Raw genomic sequence first — 23976 nt, forward strand, 5'->3', positions numbered from 1 at the left:
GATAGCCAATATAAATTTAAAACTTTTTGCTCTTATCACCCCTCGGCAATTAATACAATTTATGTTCAAATTAAACATTCAATTCAATTTTTTCTAATTTCTATGTATATTTTGTACTTTTGTGATTATTTTGGAAATAAAATATGTTTGAACTAATTCTTTTTAATTCATAAACTGAAATAAAGGTTGTTTTTTTTAAATATATCAACTATACAATGAATTCAAGTACCGAACCATGACATAAAAATCCTTTTATTTCATTTTAATATATTTGGATTATAAAAAATGGGGATTTAACAAGAGTCATTGTTGGTTTATTTCTTATTTACCACTATAAAGTGAGATAAAGTGAGAAACTTTTTAACACATCTACCCAAAAAGGTTTTGAAATTCTGTTGGATATGATAATATAACTGTAATTAAAAGGTTAATAAGTATCAATATATAGTTGTGTGATATCGATCAAATATCCTTTCAAGGATTGCATTTTGTGTAACCACGTTTTAAAGCTTGAATTCATGCACACCATTTGGAAAACCTTCTTAACTATATTCCTTTGCTATCGTTGAAACTTTTACTTCACTATGCTTGTCCAAAATGAAACTCCGAATAGAAGACTTGATTGGATATCATATAGATTTTTTATTGTTCTAAAATGTAAAGTAAAGATTTATATTTGACAAGTATAATATTTTCAATATTTACGCATTTAAAGCGTATAAGCCTTTTCTAAATATTCACTTTAAAACAGAATATTAGTGGTTAAATAAAATGTGTTTAATTATAACTGTCTCTTTGGTTGAACATTTGGCATGTTTTTACTGTGCTGTTATTGGCTTGATACTTCACATGTGCTTTTGACTTGGACAGTAGAAGACCACTATTGAAATTGGGGTGGAAAGTTCAAAGGTCATGGTTACTGTGACAATAAGTGTAAAATTTGTTTCCGTTTGATACGGCATTAAAGGATTGAGTGATGGGTGTCAAAGCCCTGTTTTGGGAGCATCTGTTATCGACCTCGGAGCGTTTATTAATGTTTGCATCTTTTTAGGTTGGGGTGGTAAATTGTAAAGACAATCTACAATCTGAAGAGTACCTATATCTTGTGTGCATCGTCACGGGTTGGTGGAAACAAGCAGGAACCACTGCTAATGTCTACATCAATATGACGGGTGCGTAGTGTAGTTCCAAAGAGAGTTTGAAATTTTCTTGAGGGAAACTGTTCGACTATCAAATTTTGTTATGTGAATTAACAACAATTATATCATTTAAACATTTGATGCGATTTCTCTGGTACAAATTAAAATTACTATATTGTCTTTTCTATGAATTGCCAACTATTGTCGTAACTGACATAGCAATATATGTATGAAACTTTTGACCGGCTAAGGTTGTTTGAATAGTGAAATTGTTAACTTCTACATGGCTAAGTTAACGGTAAAATATTGCAACAAATGGTAAAATTCATTGGTCTCTTGTTAAAATACAAAGATTATTGCTATTTTTTCCAATCAGAACTTTATTATTTTAATTAAAAAGCATACAAGAAATGAGTTGTTTCTCTAATATGTAAATAAATCATCATAAGTTACTTGTTGTCTAACATTTGCATCGGTATATTATCAAAAGGCTCTGAGGGTGTTAGTGGAAGGAAGTGCCTTACACATGCAGGCAGACAGTGTTTCCAGGCAGGTTACGAAGACTGGTTCCTGATCACCACAACAAAATGTCTCGGAAATATAAAGTCTGTCACACTTTGGCACGATGGTACTGGTGATAGCCCACAATGGTATGAGCTTTCATAAGTAATCATAAGTCGACACGCTTTGAACCAGGTGAATATTCTTTCACACTACTTCACCTGAACGAGCTGCATATTATTTCACTCTCTCATATATTTCAATATTTTGATTATTCTTGTACTTTTAATATTCTTTACCCGGCTGATTTCAGAACATAATTTAGCCTGTTTTGACAGGATCTGGGTACATTCACTTTTTTCTATATACTGCAAGAAAAAATAATTATTGGCAACACATTGGTTTTCAACAAAGAATAAGCTTTAATTGAAAATAATATCTGAGCTTAATAATACATTTTTCTACACTCTCCAATCTCTACCAGAATTTTATTCTTCTACACACTACCTTTACTATTTCACTCGGTCAGATCTGAAACATTTGCTGTGTTTTGCAGTCTCACATCTGAACCAGATGTTATACTTGTACTTTCAGGTATATTAACCAGATGTATATTAATTCTTGTAAACTCAATCACATTTTTTGTCGTTCATTCTCTCCGATATCTGAACCAGGTCTAGATTTGGTTTCACTGACTCACCTGCACCAATTGTAAATTAAATTATCAATGATTTGCTTCACTCTCTTCGTTTATTAACTAGTTATTTTAGCTCATCTATTTTTTTTTAATATGAGCTTTTGTCATCACCTCAGCGTCGGCGTCTGCTTCGGCGTCCGGTAAAGTTTTGGGTTTAGGTCCATTTTTCTCAAAAAGTATCAAAGCTACTGCATTCAAACTTGGTACACTTACTATCATGAGGGGACTAGAAAGGCAAAGTCAGATAACTCTGTCTGGCATTTTGACAAATGATGTCCCCCATTTTATACTAAGAAAATTGAAAAATTGGATACGTTTTGTGTTTAGGTCCATTTTATTCCTAAAGTATCCAAGCTATTGCTTTCATACCTGCAACGCTTAGTAACTATCATAAGAGTACTGTGCTGGCAAAGTTATGTAACTCTGACTGGTATTTTGACAGAATTATGGCCCCTTTATATTTTGAAAATTGAAAAGTTCGTTAAGTTCTGTATTTTGTTCCACTTTACTCCTGATGTATCAAAGCTAATGCTTTCAGACTTGGAACACACTCGCTTACTATCATAAGGGGACTGTACAGGACAAGTTGCATGACTCTGTTTGGCATTTTGACGGAATTATTGCCCTTTTTTACTTAGTAGCTTTGAATATATTTTTTAATGTTATGTTAAGATCCTCTTTAAGTTCTAAAGTATCAAGGCTATTTCTTTAAAACTTCAAATACTTTGATGCTATAATGGGTACTGTACCTGGCAAGTTAAATTTGACCTTGACCTTTGAATGACCGTGACTCAATGTAAAGTTATTAAATTTTGCTAAAATTTCCATAACTTCTTTATTTATGATCAGATTTTATTCATTCGTTGACAAAACAACACTTACCTGACATACCACAATAGACTCCACCCAAATCATCCCAAACGCTCCGCCCAGAATCCTCCCCTCCCCCCCCCAAGAAAATGTTTTACCATTTTTTCTTATTTCTGAAAGATCATCTAATAAACGACCACACCCTCACACTATATAGCCCACTCTCACCCCCCCCCCCCATCCCCCCACCCAAAAAAATATTATTTTGAAAAATGGTTAAAATAACAAAAATATTAATTTTTATTATTTTATTTTTGAAAGACCGTCCAACCATCCCACCCAAGAATTCCTCCCCCTATTCTATTTTCTTATTTTTGGAACGTAATATATGACCACACACCCACACTATAAACCCCTCTCCACCCCCACCACTCCCTCCTTTTTGAATGAAGTAGTGAGATAGATCCCTTCACCTTTAAACAGAAAAAAAATAGATGAGCGGGCTGCACCCGCTATTCGGTGCTCTTGTTATTTGTTACACACCCTTTACACTCCCTCACCAGAACAAGGTGTATGTTTGCTCACTCATTTATTTATCTTTCATATATATAAACAACGTACATATTTTTTTAACATTCCCTCAACAGTTCCAGCTGTATATTACTACACTCCCCTGTCTGAACAAGGCGTACATTCCTGTTAATTGTCTCAGGTACCTGAACCATGTGAATGTCCGTGATGTGCAGACCAGGAACAGCTGGACTTTTATCTACAATGATTGGCTTGCAGTGGACGGAGATGCTTTCTGGCAGATTTCAGCAACTATTAAGGCTGTCACAGAGGTAGTCATTTCCTTGTATCTTCTATTTGAAATATGCTGTGCAAATAAATAGGGCAGCGATAACTACAGTTGATCAGTCCGCAAGACTGAATGTCAGTGCTTATAAGTCTATTTGCGCTCAGCTTTCAATGTACTAAAGTGCGTTGTATTCATAGTGATCATAAGAAACGTCTGGGAGACTGTAACATCAGTCGTCAGTTTGTCCAGTCATTACTTTTTAGCTCACCTGAGCGATAGCTCGGGGTGAGCTATTGTGATCACTCAGCGTCCGGCGTCCGTCCGTCCGTCCGTCTGTCTGTAAACAATTTGTAAACATCTTCTACTAAACCATTGAGCCAATTTTAACTAAATTTCATGTGGAGCATCCCTAGGTCATGGGACAAAAGAATTGTTAAAAAAAAAATGATCACATAACCAAGATGGCCGCCATGACCATATATGGTAAAAACCTTAAAAAAATCTTCTTGTCAGAAACCGCTCATCAGATTTTCAAAAAATTTCACAGGGACGACCTTTGAAGGCTCCCCTGAAAAAGTTGTTCAAAGAAATTTGATTCGTCAAAAAACATGGCCGCAGGAGCTCGTTGAACTTTGCATGTTTATTCGTTTTTGCCTATTTTGTGAAAACTTTAAAAAATCTTCCACATTTTTTGTCCGATCCTTTCCAAATTTGCACAGTGTCTTTATATCAATGAGGACACGAACCCTACAAAAAATGAGCATTATTGGTCCATGAAGTACAGAATTACCTCCCCTTGAATTGAGAAAATGGTGTTTATGCAATAAAGTCCAAATTTTTCATCCAATTCTTTCCAATCTTGTAAGGATTTAGAATGGTTAAAACAAGGGAAACAACTACGGTTTATGCATGTTCTTTTTATTACAGATTTGCCTCCCTTTAATTCATGTAAAATCTCATTTAACAGCAGAGATTCCAAATCTGACCTGTAAATGAGCCCCATATTTACTGCCAGTGCTAGGTTACCTTTTCCCATTTGATCATTCTTAAGTATTGGTCTTGTAATGCTGCTACTGCTTCTGCTACTGCTACTGCTACTACTACTACTACTTCTACTACTACTACTACTACTACTACTACTACTACTACTACTACTACTACTACTACTTCTACTACTACTACTACTACTACTACTACTACTACTTCTACTACTACTACCACTACTACTACTACTACTACTACTACTACTACTACTTCTACTACTACTAGTACTACTACTACTAGTACTACTACTACTACGACGACGACCACCACCACCACCACCACTACTATTACTACTTCTACTACTACTGCCACTACTACTACTACTTTTACCACTACTACTACTACTACTACTACTACTACTACCACTACTACTACTACTACTACTACTACTACTACTACTTCTACTACTACTACTACTACTACTACTACTACTACTACTACTACTTCTACTACTACTTCTACTACTACTACTACTACTACTACTACTACTACTACAACTACTATTACTACTACTACTACTACTACTACTACTACTACTACTACTACTACTACTACTACACCACCACCACCACCGCCACCATTCACAGTGACAAAAAACGTATTCACACAATGGCTGCTACTACAACTTATAGCCCATATAGGGGGGGCATGCATGTTTTACAAACAGCCCTTGTTTCTATGGGATTTTAACCACAACTGTTCATGTTTATCTCCGACACATATTTATAGGTCACCTGTCATGAAGTAACACGGTTAGCTTATGTGATCGTGTGATGTCCGGCGTCCGTTGTGCGTGCCTGCGTGTGTCCGTGCGTCCGTCCGTCAACAATTTGTTTGTGTAGAAAGTAGAGGTCACAGTTTGCATCCAATCTTGATGAAATTTGGTCAAAATGTTTATCTTGATGAAATCCGGTTTAGGATTGTATTTGGGTCGTCTGGGGTCAAAAACAAGGTCACTAGGTCAAATAATAGAACAACCTTCTGTAGACAATAGAGGTCACAGTTTTCATCCAATCTTTATGAAATTGGTCAGAATGTTTATCTTGATGAAATCTGGGTTGGGATTTTATTTGGATCATCTGGGGACAAAAACTAGGTCACTAGGTCAAATAATAGAAAAACCTTGTGTAGACATTAGAGATCACAGTTTTCATCCAACCTTTATGAAATTTGGTCAGAATTCTTGATGAAATCTGGGTGGGATTGTATTTGGGTCATCTGGGGTAAAAATCTAGGTCAAATAAATAGAAAAACCTTGTGTTGACAATAGAGGTCACAGTTTTCATCCAATATTTATGAACTGTGGTCAGAATGTTTATCTTGATGAAATCTGGATTGGGATTGTATTTTGGTCATCTAGAGTCAGGAACTAGGTCACTAGGTCAAATCATAGAAAAACATTGAGTAGACAATAGAGGTCATAGTTTTCATCTGATCTTAATGAGTCAGGTGAGCGATTCAGGGCCATCATGGCCCTCTTGTTTTGAAACAACTTCTGCTCTTGCACCGCTTGAAACAAATTGATGTAAAATTTTAAGTATGTTTCTTTAATGAGCCACACTTAAGTTGTTTTAAATATTTTATAAGGTTGAGAACATAAGTTGCCCAGGTAAGTGAAGTCTAATGAGGATTCTTACATTCTTGCCGATTAAAATCTTGGATGAGTTTAATAATTGTTTCCGTGGCTTGAAAAACATGCCCGCCGTCCAATGATGTTGAACAAATGTGCCAAATGATTTTAAAATCTCACAATTAACGACATAGTTATGGCCCAGACAATACATCTATGGCCATTTTTAACCTTTGAACTCCAAGTGTGGCATTGACCTTGGAGATATCGACGTAATTCTTTCGCGCGACAAAACCGCCCAATGATGTTGAACAAATGAGCCAAATTATTTTAAAATCTCACAATGAACGACATAGTTATTGCCCGGACAAGATTTCGGGACAGACCGACAGACAGACCGACAAAGTAAGTCCTATTTAGCCCCATTACCAATGGTAAAGGGGGTATAATACCTTTTAACAATTTATCCCAACCTCACAAAGTCATGTAATATTTTACTGAATACAACTAAGCATTATTATTCATGACACATTTAGGGGAAATATTATTCGCACATTTTGAATAAATGTCAACAATAACTGGCAATGTTACAGCTTACAATTGATACAATAATAAAACCAACGACGAAAATCATGATGAATAGTTTTATAAAGTAACAATGTTAATGTCTGATATACTATAGTTATACCCCCACAAACGAAGTTTAGGGGGGTATATAGGAGTGAGCTTGTCTGTCGGTCGGTTTCTTGGTCTGTCGGTCGGTCAGATGTTGTATCTAGATCAAATTCGAATATGGGTCATGGGTCAAAAACTAGGTCATGGGGTCACTGTGTGCGTTTTAAACATAGAGTATGGTGTCCGCTCTCTAATTTCAAGTAGTTTTCATCAGAGCTTCACCAAGCTTGGTCAGAAGTTTTATCGAGGCCAGGTTCGAAAATGGGTCAAGGCAGGTCAAAAACTAGGTCACGAGGTCACTTAGTGCTTTTAAACATTGAGCATTATGTCAGCTGTTTTTTGTGAAGACAACATGCACAATATTCTGTGTCAATGCGGCATGTTGGGATATTCTTCACGTCTGTGACCAAGCTCTAGTTCTCTTTGTTATTTCTTCTTGACATTATAATTGTGTCCATCTTATACATCATTTGACGAAAACAATTATTCGTCTTATAACATGTGTGAATTTGTATGAATCTTTCTTAAGAACAAAGTATGCAAAGACAAACGAGTGTAGAGGTATGTTTCAGTTTGAAAACAAGTCAACCAAACCAATATCCACATCATATAATATTTGTTTGGTTAAATATTGTTTTGTATAAAAAAAAACACTGTCCATTAAACACCACCATTCAGAATATGTACTTTTGTATTGCTGATATGATTCTTATACCCTCTGTGACTGTATCGCCATCTTCTTGGGCCATGGTCCCTGCAATGGTATAACACAATACAGGGCCCTCAATCCATTTTAGGGGAAGCGGGTCGCTACCCATAGCAGGGGGAATTTTCGCGGCGTTTCCCTTTTTGGGGGATTTTTAACTTACTCTCTAATTATTACATTTGTACATGTTTGCACTATATTCATTGCTTATTTCATAATTTAGTATGTTTGACAAGATTAAATTAAAATAGAATTGAGATATAATAATCATGAAAAATCTATCTATAAAAAAAAAGTTATTTTTTTTTTTTTAGGGGGAATTTTTCCCCCCAAAAGGGGAAAAAAGTATACTTTTCAGGGGGGGAATGCAGCCGAATTTCGGCCGTGGATTTGACAGATTGAGGGCCCTGATTCAATATAAGTTAGTAGTTATTTTGAAAATAACCCTCCAATGGAATTCAGCTTGATTGCATGGGAAGCATTCGATTTGCATAAACATGTTGATGAATGGAAATGTTTACTAATTTGAAGTTTAATACCTGGTAATATAACATTTTTGTTCAAATGTTATTAAGATTGTCTAGAATCTGTAAACTATTTTGCCCATGGCTGGACATTTATTGTTTGTACAAATCGACAGTAGAAAGCTTCCATAGTGAAGAACAAACTGCTATTTTTGAAAAAGTATTTTCCTGCATTTGTTCGCCAATGACAACTTTGGTAATAATTAATAGTGCAATGCTAGAAATGTCACCTTGAATATATCTGAAATAACACACACACACTCACGCACACACGCGAACACACACACACACAGTTATCCCAACATGAATGTTAATATACACATGGCAATTATGCAATTCAGTGACGTGTTGTATTATAAAAAAATGTAAACATAGTTCTGCAAAAGCCATACGTTGATAACTTAATTTATGCAAGATTTTGTTCTGAGATTTGTATGTCCCCCACTATAGTAGTGGGGGACATATTGTTTTTGCCCTGTACGTTGGTGTGTACGTTGGTCTGTTTGCGCCAACTTTAACATTTTGCAATAACTGTTGCTATATTGAAGATAGCAACTTCATATTTGGCATGCATGTGTATCTCATAAAGCTGCATATTTTGAGTGGTGAAAGGTCAAGGTCATCCATCAAGGTCAGAGGTCAAATATATGTGGCCCAAATCGCTGCTTTTATGAATACTTTTGCAATAATGAAGATAGCAACTTGATATTTGGCATGCATGTGCATCTCATGGAGCTGCACATTTTGAGTGGTGAAAGGTCAAGGTCATCCTTCAAGATCAGAGGTCAAATATATGTGGCCCAAATCGCTTTTGAAATTTGGTCAAAATTCTTGATGAAATCTGGGTGGGATTGTATTTGGGTCATCTGGGGTAAAAATCTAGGTCAAATAAATAGAAAAACCTTGTGTTGACAATAGAGGTCACAGTTTTCATCCAATATTTATGAACTGTGGTCAGAATGTTTATCTTGATGAAATCTGGATTGGGATTGTATTTTGGTCATCTAGAGTCAGGAACTAGGTCACTAGGTCAAATCATAGAAAAACATTGTGTAGACAATAGAGGTCATAGTTTTCATCTGATCTTAATGAGTCAGGTGAGCGATTCAGGGCCATCATGGCCCTCTTGTTTTGAAACAACTTCTGCTCTTGCACCGCTTGAAACAAATTGATGTAAAATTTTAAGTATGTTTCTTTAATGAGCCACACTTAAGTTGTTTTAAATATTTTATAAGGTTGAGAACATAAGTTGCCCAGGTAAGTGAAGTCTAATGAGGATTCTTACATTCTTGCCGATTAAAATCTTGGATGAGTTTAATAATTGTTTCCGTGGCTTGAAAAACATGCCCGCCGTCCAATGATGTTGAAAAAATGTGCCAAATGATTTTAAAATCTCACAATTAACGACATAGTTATGGCCCAGACAATACATCTATGGCCATTTTTAACCTTTGAACTCCAAGTGTGGCATTGACCTTGGAGATATCGACGTAATTCTTTCGCGCGACAAAACCGTCCAATGATGTTGAACAAATGAGCCAAATTATTTTAAAATCTCACAATGAACGACATAGTTATTGCCCGGACAAGATTTCGGGACAGACCGACAGACAGACCGACAAAGTAAGTCCTATTTAGCCCCATTACCAATGGTAAAGGGGGTATAATACCTTTTAACAATTTATCCCAACCTCACAAAGTCATGTAATATTTTACTGAATACAACTAAGCATTATTATTCATGACACATTTAGGGGAAATATTATTCGCACATTTTGAATAAATGTCAACAATAATTGGCAATGTTACAGCTTACAATTGATACAATAATAAAACCAACGACGAAAATCATGATTAATAGTTTTATAAAGTAACAATGTTAATGTCTGATATACTATAGTTATACCCCCACAAACGAAGTTTAGGGGGGTATATAGGAGTGAGCTTGTCTGTCGGTCGGTTTCTTGGTCTGTCGGTCGGTCAGATGTTGTATCTAGATAAATTTGGAATATGGGTCATGGGTCAAAAACTAGGTCACGGGGTCACTGTGTGCGTTTTAAACATAGAGTATGGTGTCCGCTCTCTAATTTCAAGTAGTTTTCATCCGAGCTTCACCAAGCTTGGTCAGAAGTTTTATCGAGGCCAAGTTCGAAAATGGGTCAAGGCAGGTCAAAAACTAGGTCACGAGGTCACTTAGTGCTTTTAAACATTGAGCATGATGTCAGCTGTTTTTTGTGAAGACAACATGCACAATATTCTGTGTCAATGCGGCATGTTGGGATATTCATCACGTCTGTGACAAAGCTCTAGTTCTCTTTGTTATTTCTTCTTGACATTATAATTGTGTCCATCTTATACATCATTTGACGAAAACAATTATTCGTCTTATAACATGTGTGAATTTGTATGAATCTTTCTTAAGAACAAAGTATGCAAAGACAAACGAGTGTAGAGGTATGTTTCAGTTTGAAAACAAGTCAACCAAACCAATATCCACATCATATAATATTTGTTTGGTTAAATATTGTTTTGTATAAAAAAAAAACACTGTCCATTAAACACCACCATTCAGAATATGTACTTTTGTATTGCTGATATGATTCTAATACCCTCTGTGACTGTATCGCCATCTTCTTGGGCCATGGTCCCTGCAATGGTATAACACAATACAGGGCCCTCAATCCATTAGGGGAAGCGGGTCGCTACCCATAGCAGGGGGAATTTTCGCGGCGTTTCCCTTTTTGGGGGATTTTTAACTTACTCTCTAAATATTACATTTGTACATGTTTGCACTATATTCATTGCTTATTTCATAATTTAGTATGTTTGACAAGATTAAATTAAAATAGAATTGAGATATAATAATCATGAAACATCTATCTAATAAAAAAAAAGTTATATTTTTTTTTTTAGGGGGAATTTTCCCCCCCCCCCAAAAGGGGAAAAAAGTATACTTTTCAGGGGGGGAATGCGGCCGAATTTCGGCCGTAGATTTGACAGATTGAGGGCCCTGATTCAATATAAGTTAGTAGTTATTTTGAAAATAACCCTCCAATGGAATTCAGCTTGATTGCATGGGAAGCATTCGATTTGCATAAACATGTTGATGAATGGAAATGTTTACTAATTTGAAGTTTAATACCTGGTAATAAAACATTTTTGTTCAAATGTTATTAAGATTGTCTAGAATCTGTAAACTATTTTGCCCATGGCTGGACATTTATTGTTTGTACAAATCGACAGTAGAAAGCTTCCATAGTGAAGAACAAACTGCTATTTTTGAAAAAGTATTTTCCTGCATTTGTTCGCCAATGACAACTTTGGTAATAATTAATAGTGCAATGCTAGAAATGTCACTTTGAATATATCTGAAATAACACACACACACGCACGCACACACGCGAACACACACACACACAGTTATCCCAACATAGAAGTGGGGGACATATTGTTTTTGCCCTGTACGTTGGTCTGTACGTTGGTCTGTTTGCGCCAACTTTAACATTTTGCAATAACTGTTGCTATATTGAAGATAGCAACTTCATATTTGGCATGCATGTGTATCTCATGAAGCTGCATATTTTGAGTGGTGAAAGGTCAAGGTCATCCATCAAGGTCAGAGGTCAAATATATGTGGCCAAAATCGCTGCTTTTATGAATACTTTTGCAATAATGAAGATAGTAACTTGATATTTGGCATGCATGTGCATCTCATGGAGCTGCACATTTTGAGTGGTGAAAGGTCAAGGTCATCCTTCAAGGTCAGAGGTCAAATATATGTGGCCCAAATCGCTTATTTTATGAATACTTTTGCAATATTGAAGATAGCAACTTGATATTTGGCATGCATGTGTATCTCATGGAGCTGCACATTTTGAGTGGTGAAATGTCAAGGTCATCCTTCACAAGGTCAAGGTCATCCTTCAAGGTCAAACATCATATAGGGGGACATTGTGTTTCTCAAACACATCTTGTTTTTCCTCTTAAACCGAAAGGTCCACATATTTAGTATTGGTATGTAACATCGTAAAGTAGTTTTCTACAAATCATGTGAAAATAATTCCCTGAGGTCACAATTCCCTTTCTTGGGAGTAACTTTTTACCCTTATGAGTGTCCAGTGAAAACTGTGAAAAATCTTGTGTACAAAATGCGTTTGAAGTATATGAAGTCATAGTGATCGATGCATACTCCTTTCTCAGCGGCCACATGTTAGACCATAAATACTTATTAAATTAAAATGCAAATTGACTTTAACAATATTTATCTGCAACCACAATGTCCTTTATGTGTGTTTTGTTTGAAACACTATAAAGTGTACTTTCTCAACAAAGCTTATTCAAATCATGTGCCTGTGTTTTTTTATATGTATATATAAAACACTCTCCTTATTATGCTGGGATATTTGGCATTTAATATTATAAAGTTGACCTGTACGATGTTTATTCAGACCATACCCCTGAAGTCAACTTGTCACATCCTAAGGACCATATGGTTTTAATAATCAGAGTATGTGCACTGAGTACTGGTTTACTGCGTAGATTAGCTAATCTTGCCCAGCAAAGCTACATCGATGACCGACATTATTTTGCTTCAATGCATTAAATGTGAACAAACAAATTTCAATTACAAAGTGCTTTTTCTCAACAGGAAGAGACTAGGCTGAAGACTAAGTACAACTTTATGATCCAATCGAGCAGGGGCATTCGTGATGGGCACCTGTGGCTCAGCATCTTTACCAAAGCCCCAATGAGCACGTTCACGCGCGTGCAGCGTCTTACATGCGCTCTATCTCTCCTGCTCACCACCATGCTCACTAACCTCATCTTCTATGGAGTCCCCACTGACGACCCTGCCCAGCAGGTCCAGGATGGAGCCTTCAGATTGAGTTTCTCACAGATCGTTATAGGTACATCTTCATAAGATTAAATTGTTCTCATATTCTTATATGTACATTTATTTCAGATTTAGCCTGGAACAGATTATTTAATAATATACGTCTTCAAAGTCTGGCATAGATCGTCATAGTTCCTCCTTCTTCAGATCTATTCCGGCTCATATCAATATAGGTATACCTCATTCCGATATAGTCTGGCAAAGATCGTGATAGGTAGACCTACTTCAAATTCAGCTTGGCTCAGATCGATAATGTGCAACACCTACAGGATTTATCTCACGCTTATCATAATTGGACCACCTCCTTCAGATTGAGTATGGCAATAACCTCTTATAGTTAGATCTTATAAGTATGCTCCCCTTCGAAGAAGAGGGGGTATATTGTTTTGCACATGTCGGTCGGTCTGTCCGTCTGTCGGTCCGTCCACCAAATGGTTTCCGGATGATTACTCAAGAACGCTTAAGCCTATGGTCATGAAACGTCATAGCGTCGCTGTCGTTCTCAAACCTCGTAGCTCTAAAATTTTCAAAATATTTTATTCGTCTTTTCCAAATATATTAAGTCTGACGCGTGTTTTGTGCTATATCTCGTAGCTCTACGCCAATCAGAGCCCTTGAAAAAAAAACACGTGACGAAATGTTGTAAAATGATTGTTGGCTTTTTTCCCGGCGAAAAGTCGTAGCGACGCCATTTCACCTATAGGTACGTCGTTTCGTTTGGACAAATTTGACAAAAACGTTTTTATATTTTTTTTATTTGAAACTTCGAGGTTTCCTATCAGAACGAATTGTCGTACCTCATAAAAATGACAAAACTGTGGTGACAAAATATCGTAGCTACCATGTCTGACTGTCAGTATGACTTATCAGTATGACTTACGCGTCTACGGCTTATACAGTATTTTGCAGCTTCATTTGTTTGGTATTTTTACAGAATCTCAATTTCTAAAACATCGTTATAAAAAATGAGACGGTTATTTCTCTCTCTTGAAAAGTTGGCATTTTGTAGCTACGAGGTTTGAGAACGACAGCGACGATAGGTACACTGATCATGCTGGAAAAGAACCCTATTGATTTTGAGGTCAAAGGTCATGGTCAATGTCACGTTTGGGGGCATATTTCTCCGACCGCGGAATACTTCTTTAGATTGAGTCAGGCACAGATCTGCGCCATTGAAACTTTAGCAACAACATTGTTTCATGTGTAGTTTGTGTTACAACATTTGTAATTTGATAGGTGGTAATATGTCGGACCAATAAAATTGACATTTAAAAAAACAAAGGGGGAGCACTCTTATAAACTAGTGACGCGTTAGTGTTCTTAATGACAAAAAGGCTCGAAATTCACTTTTGTTAAGTATAAGACTTTTCGGTATTAAGTCACAATTTTTTTTTGCCTGTCACACGGACTGGCGATATTAGAAATTTCGCCGGACCGTAAATAATTTTGCCGGACAAGACCGGCGGTCCGGCCTTTTCAGGAAGCCTGGTATAGCTTCAATTTTTAGATCAGAAGAGATAAGGGTTATATGTCTCAAAAGGTTAAGTTAGTCAGTCCATAACAGTCAGGCGAGTTGTTTTTTTGTCCATCATAGATGGATTTTCAAATAACTTGGCAGAATTGATAACCCTTGACGGAATTTCGCGCTATAATATTAGATCTCAATTCAAGGCCAATGGTCATATTAAAGAAAGAAGTGAAATATGCAGAACATTGTCTGTAGTGGTAATCCCGTAGGATTTCTTTATCCAGTATGGGTTGGGTTTTTTATATATAACTTGGCGAACTTAATACACATGAAACACATCGTCGCACGCAGGAACAATTGTGAGATGGAAGAAGTGTGCCACACATAGCACCTAGCTCCGAAGGCGGCTTAAAAAAATGACATTCTTTTAATAGTGCAAATAGTTGAATAGTAAGGGTGAAAAGAATGGAGTGTCCACCAGTCTCCAGGTTCAAGGGCAAGTTCATGGAAATATACTGAACCAGCCTTTAACATTTATCCGAGGATTTATTTTTTGTTTAGCATTGATTTATTTTGCGATACCGTTGCTGAAAAGTCTTGGCAGATTTTCGCCTTTCAGGACTTAGGGTACCTATGTCAATGTCACTATTCATGGGCACGGATTGAAAAACATTCTATTGAACTTTATATGTATTTACATTTATTTCGCAGAATTACAATTCTTGTGAGTTTTGTGGCACACATACAAGCAATAGTAAAGGCCAGGATAACCGTTCACAGTTATAGTACAAGGACAAAAATAATTGAGACTTACATTAAGAAAAACATAGTGACATTCATTTGATTATTATTGTTAGAGCACATTTTTGTCAAAATTAAACTTAGTTCTTGACCTTACTTTGATTTGGCAATTCATGTATGCATTTTAAATTTACTTGGTATTCATGTTCATATAGTGGATATGACGCATCACGCACACACAAAAATGTGGTCAGACTTTTATGCCGTCTTTATTATCAAAATCTGCATTATGCATGATTTAACTTTGCAGGAAACTTTAAAAAGCTGAGCAGAATATTTAAAAAAAATCAAGGTTAAACCGGAATTCTAGTTTTTGGGTCGCCATCGAGGCCATTTTTCCAAATCACGTAAATTCGTTGAGAAAATTTTAGAGGGTATACACCCTAAAGATAACAGACGCCAGTTCATGAAACTCTTTAAAAACCGCCCGCAATGTATTCTAATGAACCAGATCTGCGGTTTGTAAATTGTGGGAAGTCTCCATCGATACCACACTGCCAGAATTGGAGACACGTCTGCCATCTATAGTTAAATCGGAAACCTATTTGTAATCCGTAAACGTGTTCCAGTATTTAATGCTAATGCAATTTTTACAAAATCTAGCTTCAAATAAACCATCCTCTTGTAAAGTATGTTTACCCTTTGTCTCGCGAAATGTATGCAGCAATGTACCACGTCACGCCTTACGCATGGAAAGCATGCGTGTATTGATTTGTTGATACAACTTTTGCTCTTTTTAACAAAATCATACCGAGAATAATTTGCAATCCGTATTTTTTCTAAATTAAGTTTAAAAAAAACAACACGCCATATCTTATCTTTATCGTTACGGTCTTTTACTTGAGTCATTATTTGAACAGCTAATGTACTGCATAGCGATTAAAGAAAACATCCGGACAAAAATGGATTTAGGTTTTGGCGTTTTGAAAACATTCTTAGCACGTCTACTGACCTATTGAGTAGACTGTGATGTAATGACAAGAGGGATTGACATGTGTGGTACAACTCTGCTGATTTGGTCCAAAATTAGTTTTCATATAGCTTCTGTGATGCCATTATTTTTTAATTAATAAATTCTCATTAATATAATGGAGTAAATAAGGAGATGGTCTTTTGAAGTAGCATGAGAAGTGCTTTAACCTTACTTAAAACGGGTTTGTTAAATTTCTGGCGCTTCGGGGGGATTCGCACTCCATGCCCTCCACCATTTCCGGTTTTCAGACATTTTCAACTTTTACCCATGCATTTTGTGTGGCGATGTCCGGCACAAGAACCACTGGGATACCTTCAATATTATGGAAATACATGCATATCATATGTCGTATTAAAGTGGATGAGGCTTTTGCGCTTTGCAACTAACCTTTGTTTTTATTGTGTTGTTTAGTTAAACGCACGAATCTTCATCTCTACTAGACCATTTTCGTTCTGTTTGAGGTGATCAAAAGTATATATGCAGCACTGATTGTCGAGGCTCTTAGTCCTTGGTATTTTAAGGGTATATATAGTTTGTGATGTGCCTTCATTACAAAATAGTACGAATAATCCTAATATTAATTCGATATGTTCCGCACAAAACAAACATCATTTGTTCAAGGTAACAAATGTAGTGCTAAAGTCAAATTGTGTCGCGATTCTAGCATATTCCTTTCCTAGAAAAGATGTTGTTTGATATTTTTCGAAAAAATATTCAAATATGAAGACATAGTTTCACGCAATAAACCATAATTCCTGTCTTAAAGGTCCATGTCAGACATAAAGTTCAATGCTAAAATAGTTGCTTTAGAGGACATTTGCAGGCCGCAACTTCATCATATTTATGGAGAAAAATAATGAATTGAAATCAGTGTTCGGGTTCTGGATGTATTTTGTGCTAGATATAAATAATGCATCTTTAGAAAACATAATAAAAAAATAAATAGTTTCATGTTTATCATATCCGATACATAGTTTTTCTATTCAGAAGATATAGGAAGAAATTTAGACTTAAATCAATTTCAGCATGTTCATGACCTATGATATATTTTACTACTCTTGAATATATTAAGATTCTTTTGGTGTAAGCTTTCCTTTTTAAATGTCTGGCGCATTTTTCTGTTTACAAACATGTGTTGTAGGTGGTAGGTTTCTTTGATACATTTGTGTAGCGATAACCAGCGTTATATGAAAATATGTCTTATGACATACATGGTCGGCGTAGCACCTAACCAAGCGTTCATGTCTTATGATGAGATCACACAACCTTGCGTTACTTTATATGGGTCAGGGCACATCATGACCAGACTGAGCGAGTGGCTACGCATACGGCATATTTCATAAGACCCATTTCAGCATGACAATGGTAAGATTCGACTTGACACTTCTTTATATTGTAAAGATTTTTGCCAAGCAATTTGTCTTTGATGTATATTTCAGGTATAGAAAGCAGCCTGATTATGTTTCCAGTAAACTTGATCATTATTCTGCTGTTCATAAAAGTAAAACCCAAGTCCCGTAAATCTGCAATTAAACCCAGTTTTGGCTCTGCGGACATTCATGCCATGACTGATTCATGTGTTGTGAATATAACGAGGATTTTCAACCACAGTACCATGCACAATCCTGCTAGCGTATTGACAGCTGTAAAACAAAGTCATAATCACAGTAACCTAAGGCTATTTCATGACAAATTTTGCGAGTTAAAGGGACTTAAATTTTGCCTTGACCCAAATCTAAGCGTGACTAAATTTGTGAAAAACGTCGGCACATTATACTTGCCATTGGCAACAGAAACTACTATCATGGAGAAGAATGTGGATGATGCTGGGTCCTTTAGTATGTCAGAGAATAAAGGTTCGGGCACTGAGGATGCAGAGTCATCAGTCAGTTTTGGTGCACTTCCTTCGAGCTTCCCCAGTAGAGATTCTTCAGTGTGTCAACACAAGGGCAGGACGCAGAGTGCTAAGCAACATAAGGACACTTTTTCGTTTTCATCGGAAGTGGCATCTGATCAAGACAAAATGTATGGTCAATTTATTATGCCCCCCTTAGAAGAAGAGGGGGTATATGGTTTTGCTCATGTCGGTCCGTCCATCCACCAGATGGTTTCCGGATGATAACTCAAGAACGCTTAGGCCTAGGATCATGAAACTTCATAGGTACATTGATCATGACTGACAGATAACCCCTGTTGATTTGCAGGTCACTAGGTCAAAGGTCAAGGTCACAGTGACTCGAAATAGTAAAATGGTTTTCGGATGATAACTCAAGAATGCTTAGGCCTTGGGTCATGAAAGTTCATAGGTACATTGATCATGACTGGAAGATGACCCCTATTTATTTTCAGGTCACTTGGTCAAAGGTCAAGGTCACTATGACTCGAAATAGTTAAATGGTTTCCGGATGATAGCTCAAGAATGCTTACGCCTAGGATCATGAAACTTCATAGGTACATTGATAATGACTGGCAAATGACTCCTTTTGATTTTCAGATCATTAGGTCATAGGTCCAGGTCATAGTGATTCATTAATTCTGTTAGTCCAAAACTTTAACCTTGATTAAAGTTTTGCAATAAACGGCCACCAGAAAAACTTTGCGAAACCGAAATTTCGCAAACTTAAGTACCCTTTTTCTTAAAGATTTGCTACTTTGAGACATAGTATGCGATAAAAGTCTTATCGTAGATTAATAATTGGTTATTTTCACTCAAAAAACGCGTTTTCTTCACTATGAAATTTATAAGCAAAGTTGGGGTTCCCATGGGATTTTTGCATTTTCCCATGGGATTTTCGATTTTCCCATGGGATTTTTTCTCCCATGGGATTTTTTTTCTCCCATAATTTGCAAATGGGAGAAAAATCCCATGGGATTTTGAACATTTTAAAAAACGTGCTTTATTTGCGTTTGCAAGTATTTTAACGTTATTTAAGGACTGTATATTGGTTTTATGCCAATTATATATAAAAATATATAGTAACAAAAAAATCCCATTTTAAAATGGGAGAAAAAAATCCCATGGGATTTTTTTCTTATTTTGAGAGATTTATTCATGAAACTTTCAGAAACATCATATTTTATGAAATGATGAACAAATACGATATTTTAATGCGTTTAGTCGTGTTTTAATTTAAAAAAAAAATTTTTCTTCCATGGGATTTTTTTTCCAATGGGATTTTTCAGTTTCGTAAGCCGAATAAGTTTCTTAATGCGAAAAACAACAATAAAGGAAATAATAATTATAATTTTGAATAATAAATTGAATAATATAAATAACATGAATATTTTTAAAATGAGTTACAATTAAAGGTTTATGCTAGTAGAACTTATCATTTCTTGTTCGAGCAGATGGTTGAGTCCAATTGGTGAGTATGCCAGCTTAGAACCAGTATAAATGCATCGCAGACAGACAACGCTGTCATACTGTACACACCGCTGAGTAACAATCTTTATTGCATTTCATTTTGCAACAGAAAATGAACTCCGTAGTATAATTGATCTTATATATGCCCTCTGCTTTTGAAAGCGTGCAACACATTAACATAACAATAAGTCCATGCCAAAAACTATGCGCAAATTCCATTCAAAGCTATAAACACATTATAAAGGTCAGATGACCCGCGTCATGCGAAAATGGGTCTTATGTCATATGCGGCCAAAGTTGGTCCATCCTAGCTTGTCAAACCGCGCAGTCTGGTCAGGTTCTACGCTGACTGATATATAAAGTCAAGCCATGATTCGTGGTCTCATATCCAAACTCGGTAGCTCCTGTGCGAAACTTTCACCGGAAACGACGGCACCGAGACGGGCGCTCGAACTTTGCGGATGCGCGTTATATGTTATATATAATAGCGCCATGTGTTTGTTTTTGCCTCAAATTAGTAAGCCCAATCAGCGTTTTATTGTGTTCTTTGCTTCTACTATTAACAAGAACTTCAACCGATACGAACATGAATTTTATTTTAATATGTTTATTTAATGCTCGGAAAACTCATTGTATATTTAGACTACTACTTATAAAACAAAGTCGGGTTTTCAACATCTCATTCTGTTTTCGGCATATAAATTGTTATTCCAAACCAGATTTTACGCACTTTACTGTACAAAATACCGTTAGGGCCACCGTGGTTACTCATTAAAATCCAGAGGGCGAGAATGCGAGAACGCGAAAGTACGATGACGACAATGCGACAGTGCGACAATACAATGGCGGCAGTGCGATAGTACGGGGGCGACAATGCGATAGTCATATCGTACTGTCGCCGTGGTATCATCGCAATGTCGCCATCGTTCTATCGCATTGTCGCCATCGTATTGTCGCACTGTCGCCATCGCATTTTCGAATTGCCGCCATCATACTATCGCGTAATCGCATTGGCACCATCGTACTATCGCACTGTCGGCTATCGCCATCGTATTGTCGCACTGTCGTCATCGTATTTTCGCACTGTCGTCATCGTATTATCGCACTATCGAACTGTAGTATTGTCGCCATCGTACTATCTCACTGTCGCCATCGTATTGTCGCACTGTCGTCATCGCACTGTCTGATTGTCGTCATCGTATTATCGCGTTCTCGCATTGTCGCCATCGTACTATCGCATTGTCGCCATCGTAATGTCACCCTGTCATCATCGTATTGTCACATTGTCGCCATCGTACTATCGCGTTCTCGCGTTCTCGCCCTCTGGATTTTAATGTGTAACCACGATGGCACTAACGGTATTCCGTAATACTGCTAAAGCACAGTTTGATTAGGTCACTCCCAATGCAGAAATCTCTATGTCTATTTTAGTAACAACACATGTCTATGGAAGGATATTTAGGTAAAAGTTACATCATTCGTGGTGAATATTTACATTATGACTGATGCTTATTCTAATTTGCTTTATGACAATTCCAACATGCTTGTTGTCTATTCGTTTATACTTGATGATTGCTGCTACATTACATCATTCATGATGAATATTTACATTATGCGTGATGTTTATTCTAACATGCTTCATGACAGTTCCAACATGCTTGTTCTCTATCGGTTATACTTGATGATTGTTTCAACATGCTTGGTGACTATCCAATGTTTGTGTGTTCATTATTCCTGAAACCATTCATAATCGGTTTTGCCACTAAGCGTCATTAACAAAGGCAGTTAGCAACAGGCAGTAAGCAGAATGCAAGTTACTAAATTATGACAACAGGTGGCGCGCGTTTATTTTCCGTATGTTGAATAAATTACTTTTCGGAAAAAAAAAGCGAAAACATCCGAATCATTTTGACTAGTAAACTGAATAAGCTGAATTAGATCCCTTCGTTATATAATCTCCATTAAACTAAATACGTTCATTATTGCCATGAAGACCAGTAGGTTTACACAATGAATTGACTGCCGTGAATGTTTTTGATATTTGTAAGATGCAATTGGCACTCAAGAAATTATACATGTATTTTATTCAGAACATAACGGGGCTGATGTGTTGGAATTGTGGCCCTTCCCTAGTCCAAATAATTACAGTAGACGTAATCTACCGATGTGCATTGCATATCGACCTCATATTTATAAAGTAGCCCAAATCCCCATTGCCACAGACCTGTGCGTGAAACTTTCAGATTTCTCTAGTCTGTTTACCATGCTATAATTACAATTTCTATAAACACATATTTATCATTTTATGACTATATAATGTCTGTGGTATAAAGAGAAACCTGAAAGTTACAAGTACTCGTGTCTAGTACTGTACAACTATTGTACTCCTCGTTGAGAAAACAACTACTTCATCTACATGTATTAAAATATCATAAAACATAATTTTCAATCAAGTTGGAAAAAAACAATAAATAAATGTCATATAAACAGGTTTGTCATGAACGTTGACGTCGCTCTTGGTTACCAGAAAAATTCCCACGCACGGATTTCAACCGTCATTGTTTACAATCAATTAAGTGCATAAGTACTTGAATTTGTATAGTGTTTTTTAAAAGTGTCCAGCTACAGGTGGTTAGCGTGTGGCTATAATACTAATTAGTGAAAACATATTTTGGAATGATAAGTAATCATATTATAACGAAAAATCAACTTTTCTTAAAAAAAATAAGTTAAATATATATTCAACAAGGTATCCAACTCGAAATCATCCGAAAACGGGATGCATCGTTTTAAACAGCCATTACTTCATCAATTTTGCAGCGATTTTCACGATCTTGGTCTTATTCAACGCAGAAATAAATTTCCTTTCTGGAAATGTATATGTCTTGCAATATTTTTACAAATACTGGGTCAACTTTTAAGAAATAACACGATACACAACTCGCGTGACCCAGCTGTGATCGATCAGACAGTATTCATGACTGAAATCTTCACGGGGAAAAGGGCATTTTCCCTGCAAAGTTCACGAACCTCGATACCATAATTCAATAAAACGTATGAAAAAAAACATTCTTACCGTGCTTGCCGTAGAATTATGCATCAAAACTAACTGTCCAGCGCATTTTCAAACCTTTGTTTACATACATTTCAACCAACTGACATTTTTAACACAAGAGTGATTTCATTGCTCCAATGCGGAGTTGTGTCTTTACAACTGGAGATTTCATTCATAAATACGGTCTGGTCGATCACAACTGGGTCAAGCGAAGTATGTATAGCTTTATTTCTTAAAATTTGACCCAGCATGTGTATAAATATAACAATATATATATACATTTCCTAAAAGGAAATTCATTTCTGCGTTAAATAAGACCGGGTCATGAAAATCGCTGCAAAATTAATTTAGTAATGGCTGCTCAAAACGATGCACCCCGTTTTCGGATGATTTCGAGTTGGATACCTTGTTATATATAACACGATAGTGATTTTTTTATAGAAAATTTGATTTTTCGTTTTAATATGATTATTTATCATTCAAAAAGATGTTTTCACTAATTATTATCATAGCCACACGCTAACCACCTGTGTGTCCAGCACGTGTGCCGGGAGAACAGGGCTTAATGTATTTTTTGTTAAGCTCTATAATATTTATATCCAATCTGTATGAAAAAATGTCGGTGAACATTATTCCGGTGTTAATTTTTGAAAATATTGAGGCATTCGTTAATTATGGATCTAAAACGGAACATTAATCCGCAAAAAACACCGGGCATATTGCATATTAGATCGGACACATGAAATTATTTCGAAAGAAAGCAATAAGAGTTTCAATTCTACATGAGTAAGTCTCGCGGTGCACGATTACGCTCTTACTGCTCGTATATATTTGACTCTTAGCAAATATCTAGTGTTTTATTTTGCTTAATCTAAATTGTGTCATGCATCTATATGTACTTAAAGCAGCATGACAAACAGCTCTTTCATATGTGAAAGAGATTGACACGAAATACC

At 36.2% G+C, this 23976-nt stretch overlaps 1 protein-coding gene across 37 annotated transcripts in view; it reads left to right on the forward strand.

Moving 5' to 3' along the window:
- LOC127860029 (uncharacterized) overlaps nucleotides 1-23976 on the forward strand; it is a 326167-nt gene that overhangs the window by 269263 nt on the left and 32928 nt on the right. For 35 of the 37 annotated variants that reach the window (XR_008039573.1, XR_008039574.1, XM_052397751.1 and 32 more), the window contains 5 exons: nucleotides 1052-1172; nucleotides 1630-1789; nucleotides 3860-3989; nucleotides 13114-13372; nucleotides 18041-18626. Coding sequence is in view for 35 of the 37 variants with exons in the window: in XM_052397751.1 (XP_052253711.1) it covers nucleotides 1052-1172; nucleotides 1630-1789; nucleotides 3860-3989; nucleotides 13114-13372; nucleotides 18041-18626 (1256 nt within the window). In the remaining 2 variants the exon portion in view is untranslated. Of the gene's footprint in view, nucleotides 1-1051; nucleotides 1173-1629; nucleotides 1790-3859; nucleotides 3990-13113; nucleotides 13373-17891; nucleotides 17960-18040; nucleotides 18627-23976 lie in introns of those variants that run through there. The other 2 variants (XM_052397777.1, XM_052397778.1) reach the window with 2 other exon arrangements.

Source organism: Dreissena polymorpha, chromosome 15 (assembly GCF_020536995.1).
Source record: "Dreissena polymorpha isolate Duluth1 chromosome 15, UMN_Dpol_1.0, whole genome shotgun sequence".
NCBI classification, from domain to species: domain Eukaryota; kingdom Metazoa; phylum Mollusca; class Bivalvia; order Myida; family Dreissenidae; genus Dreissena; species Dreissena polymorpha.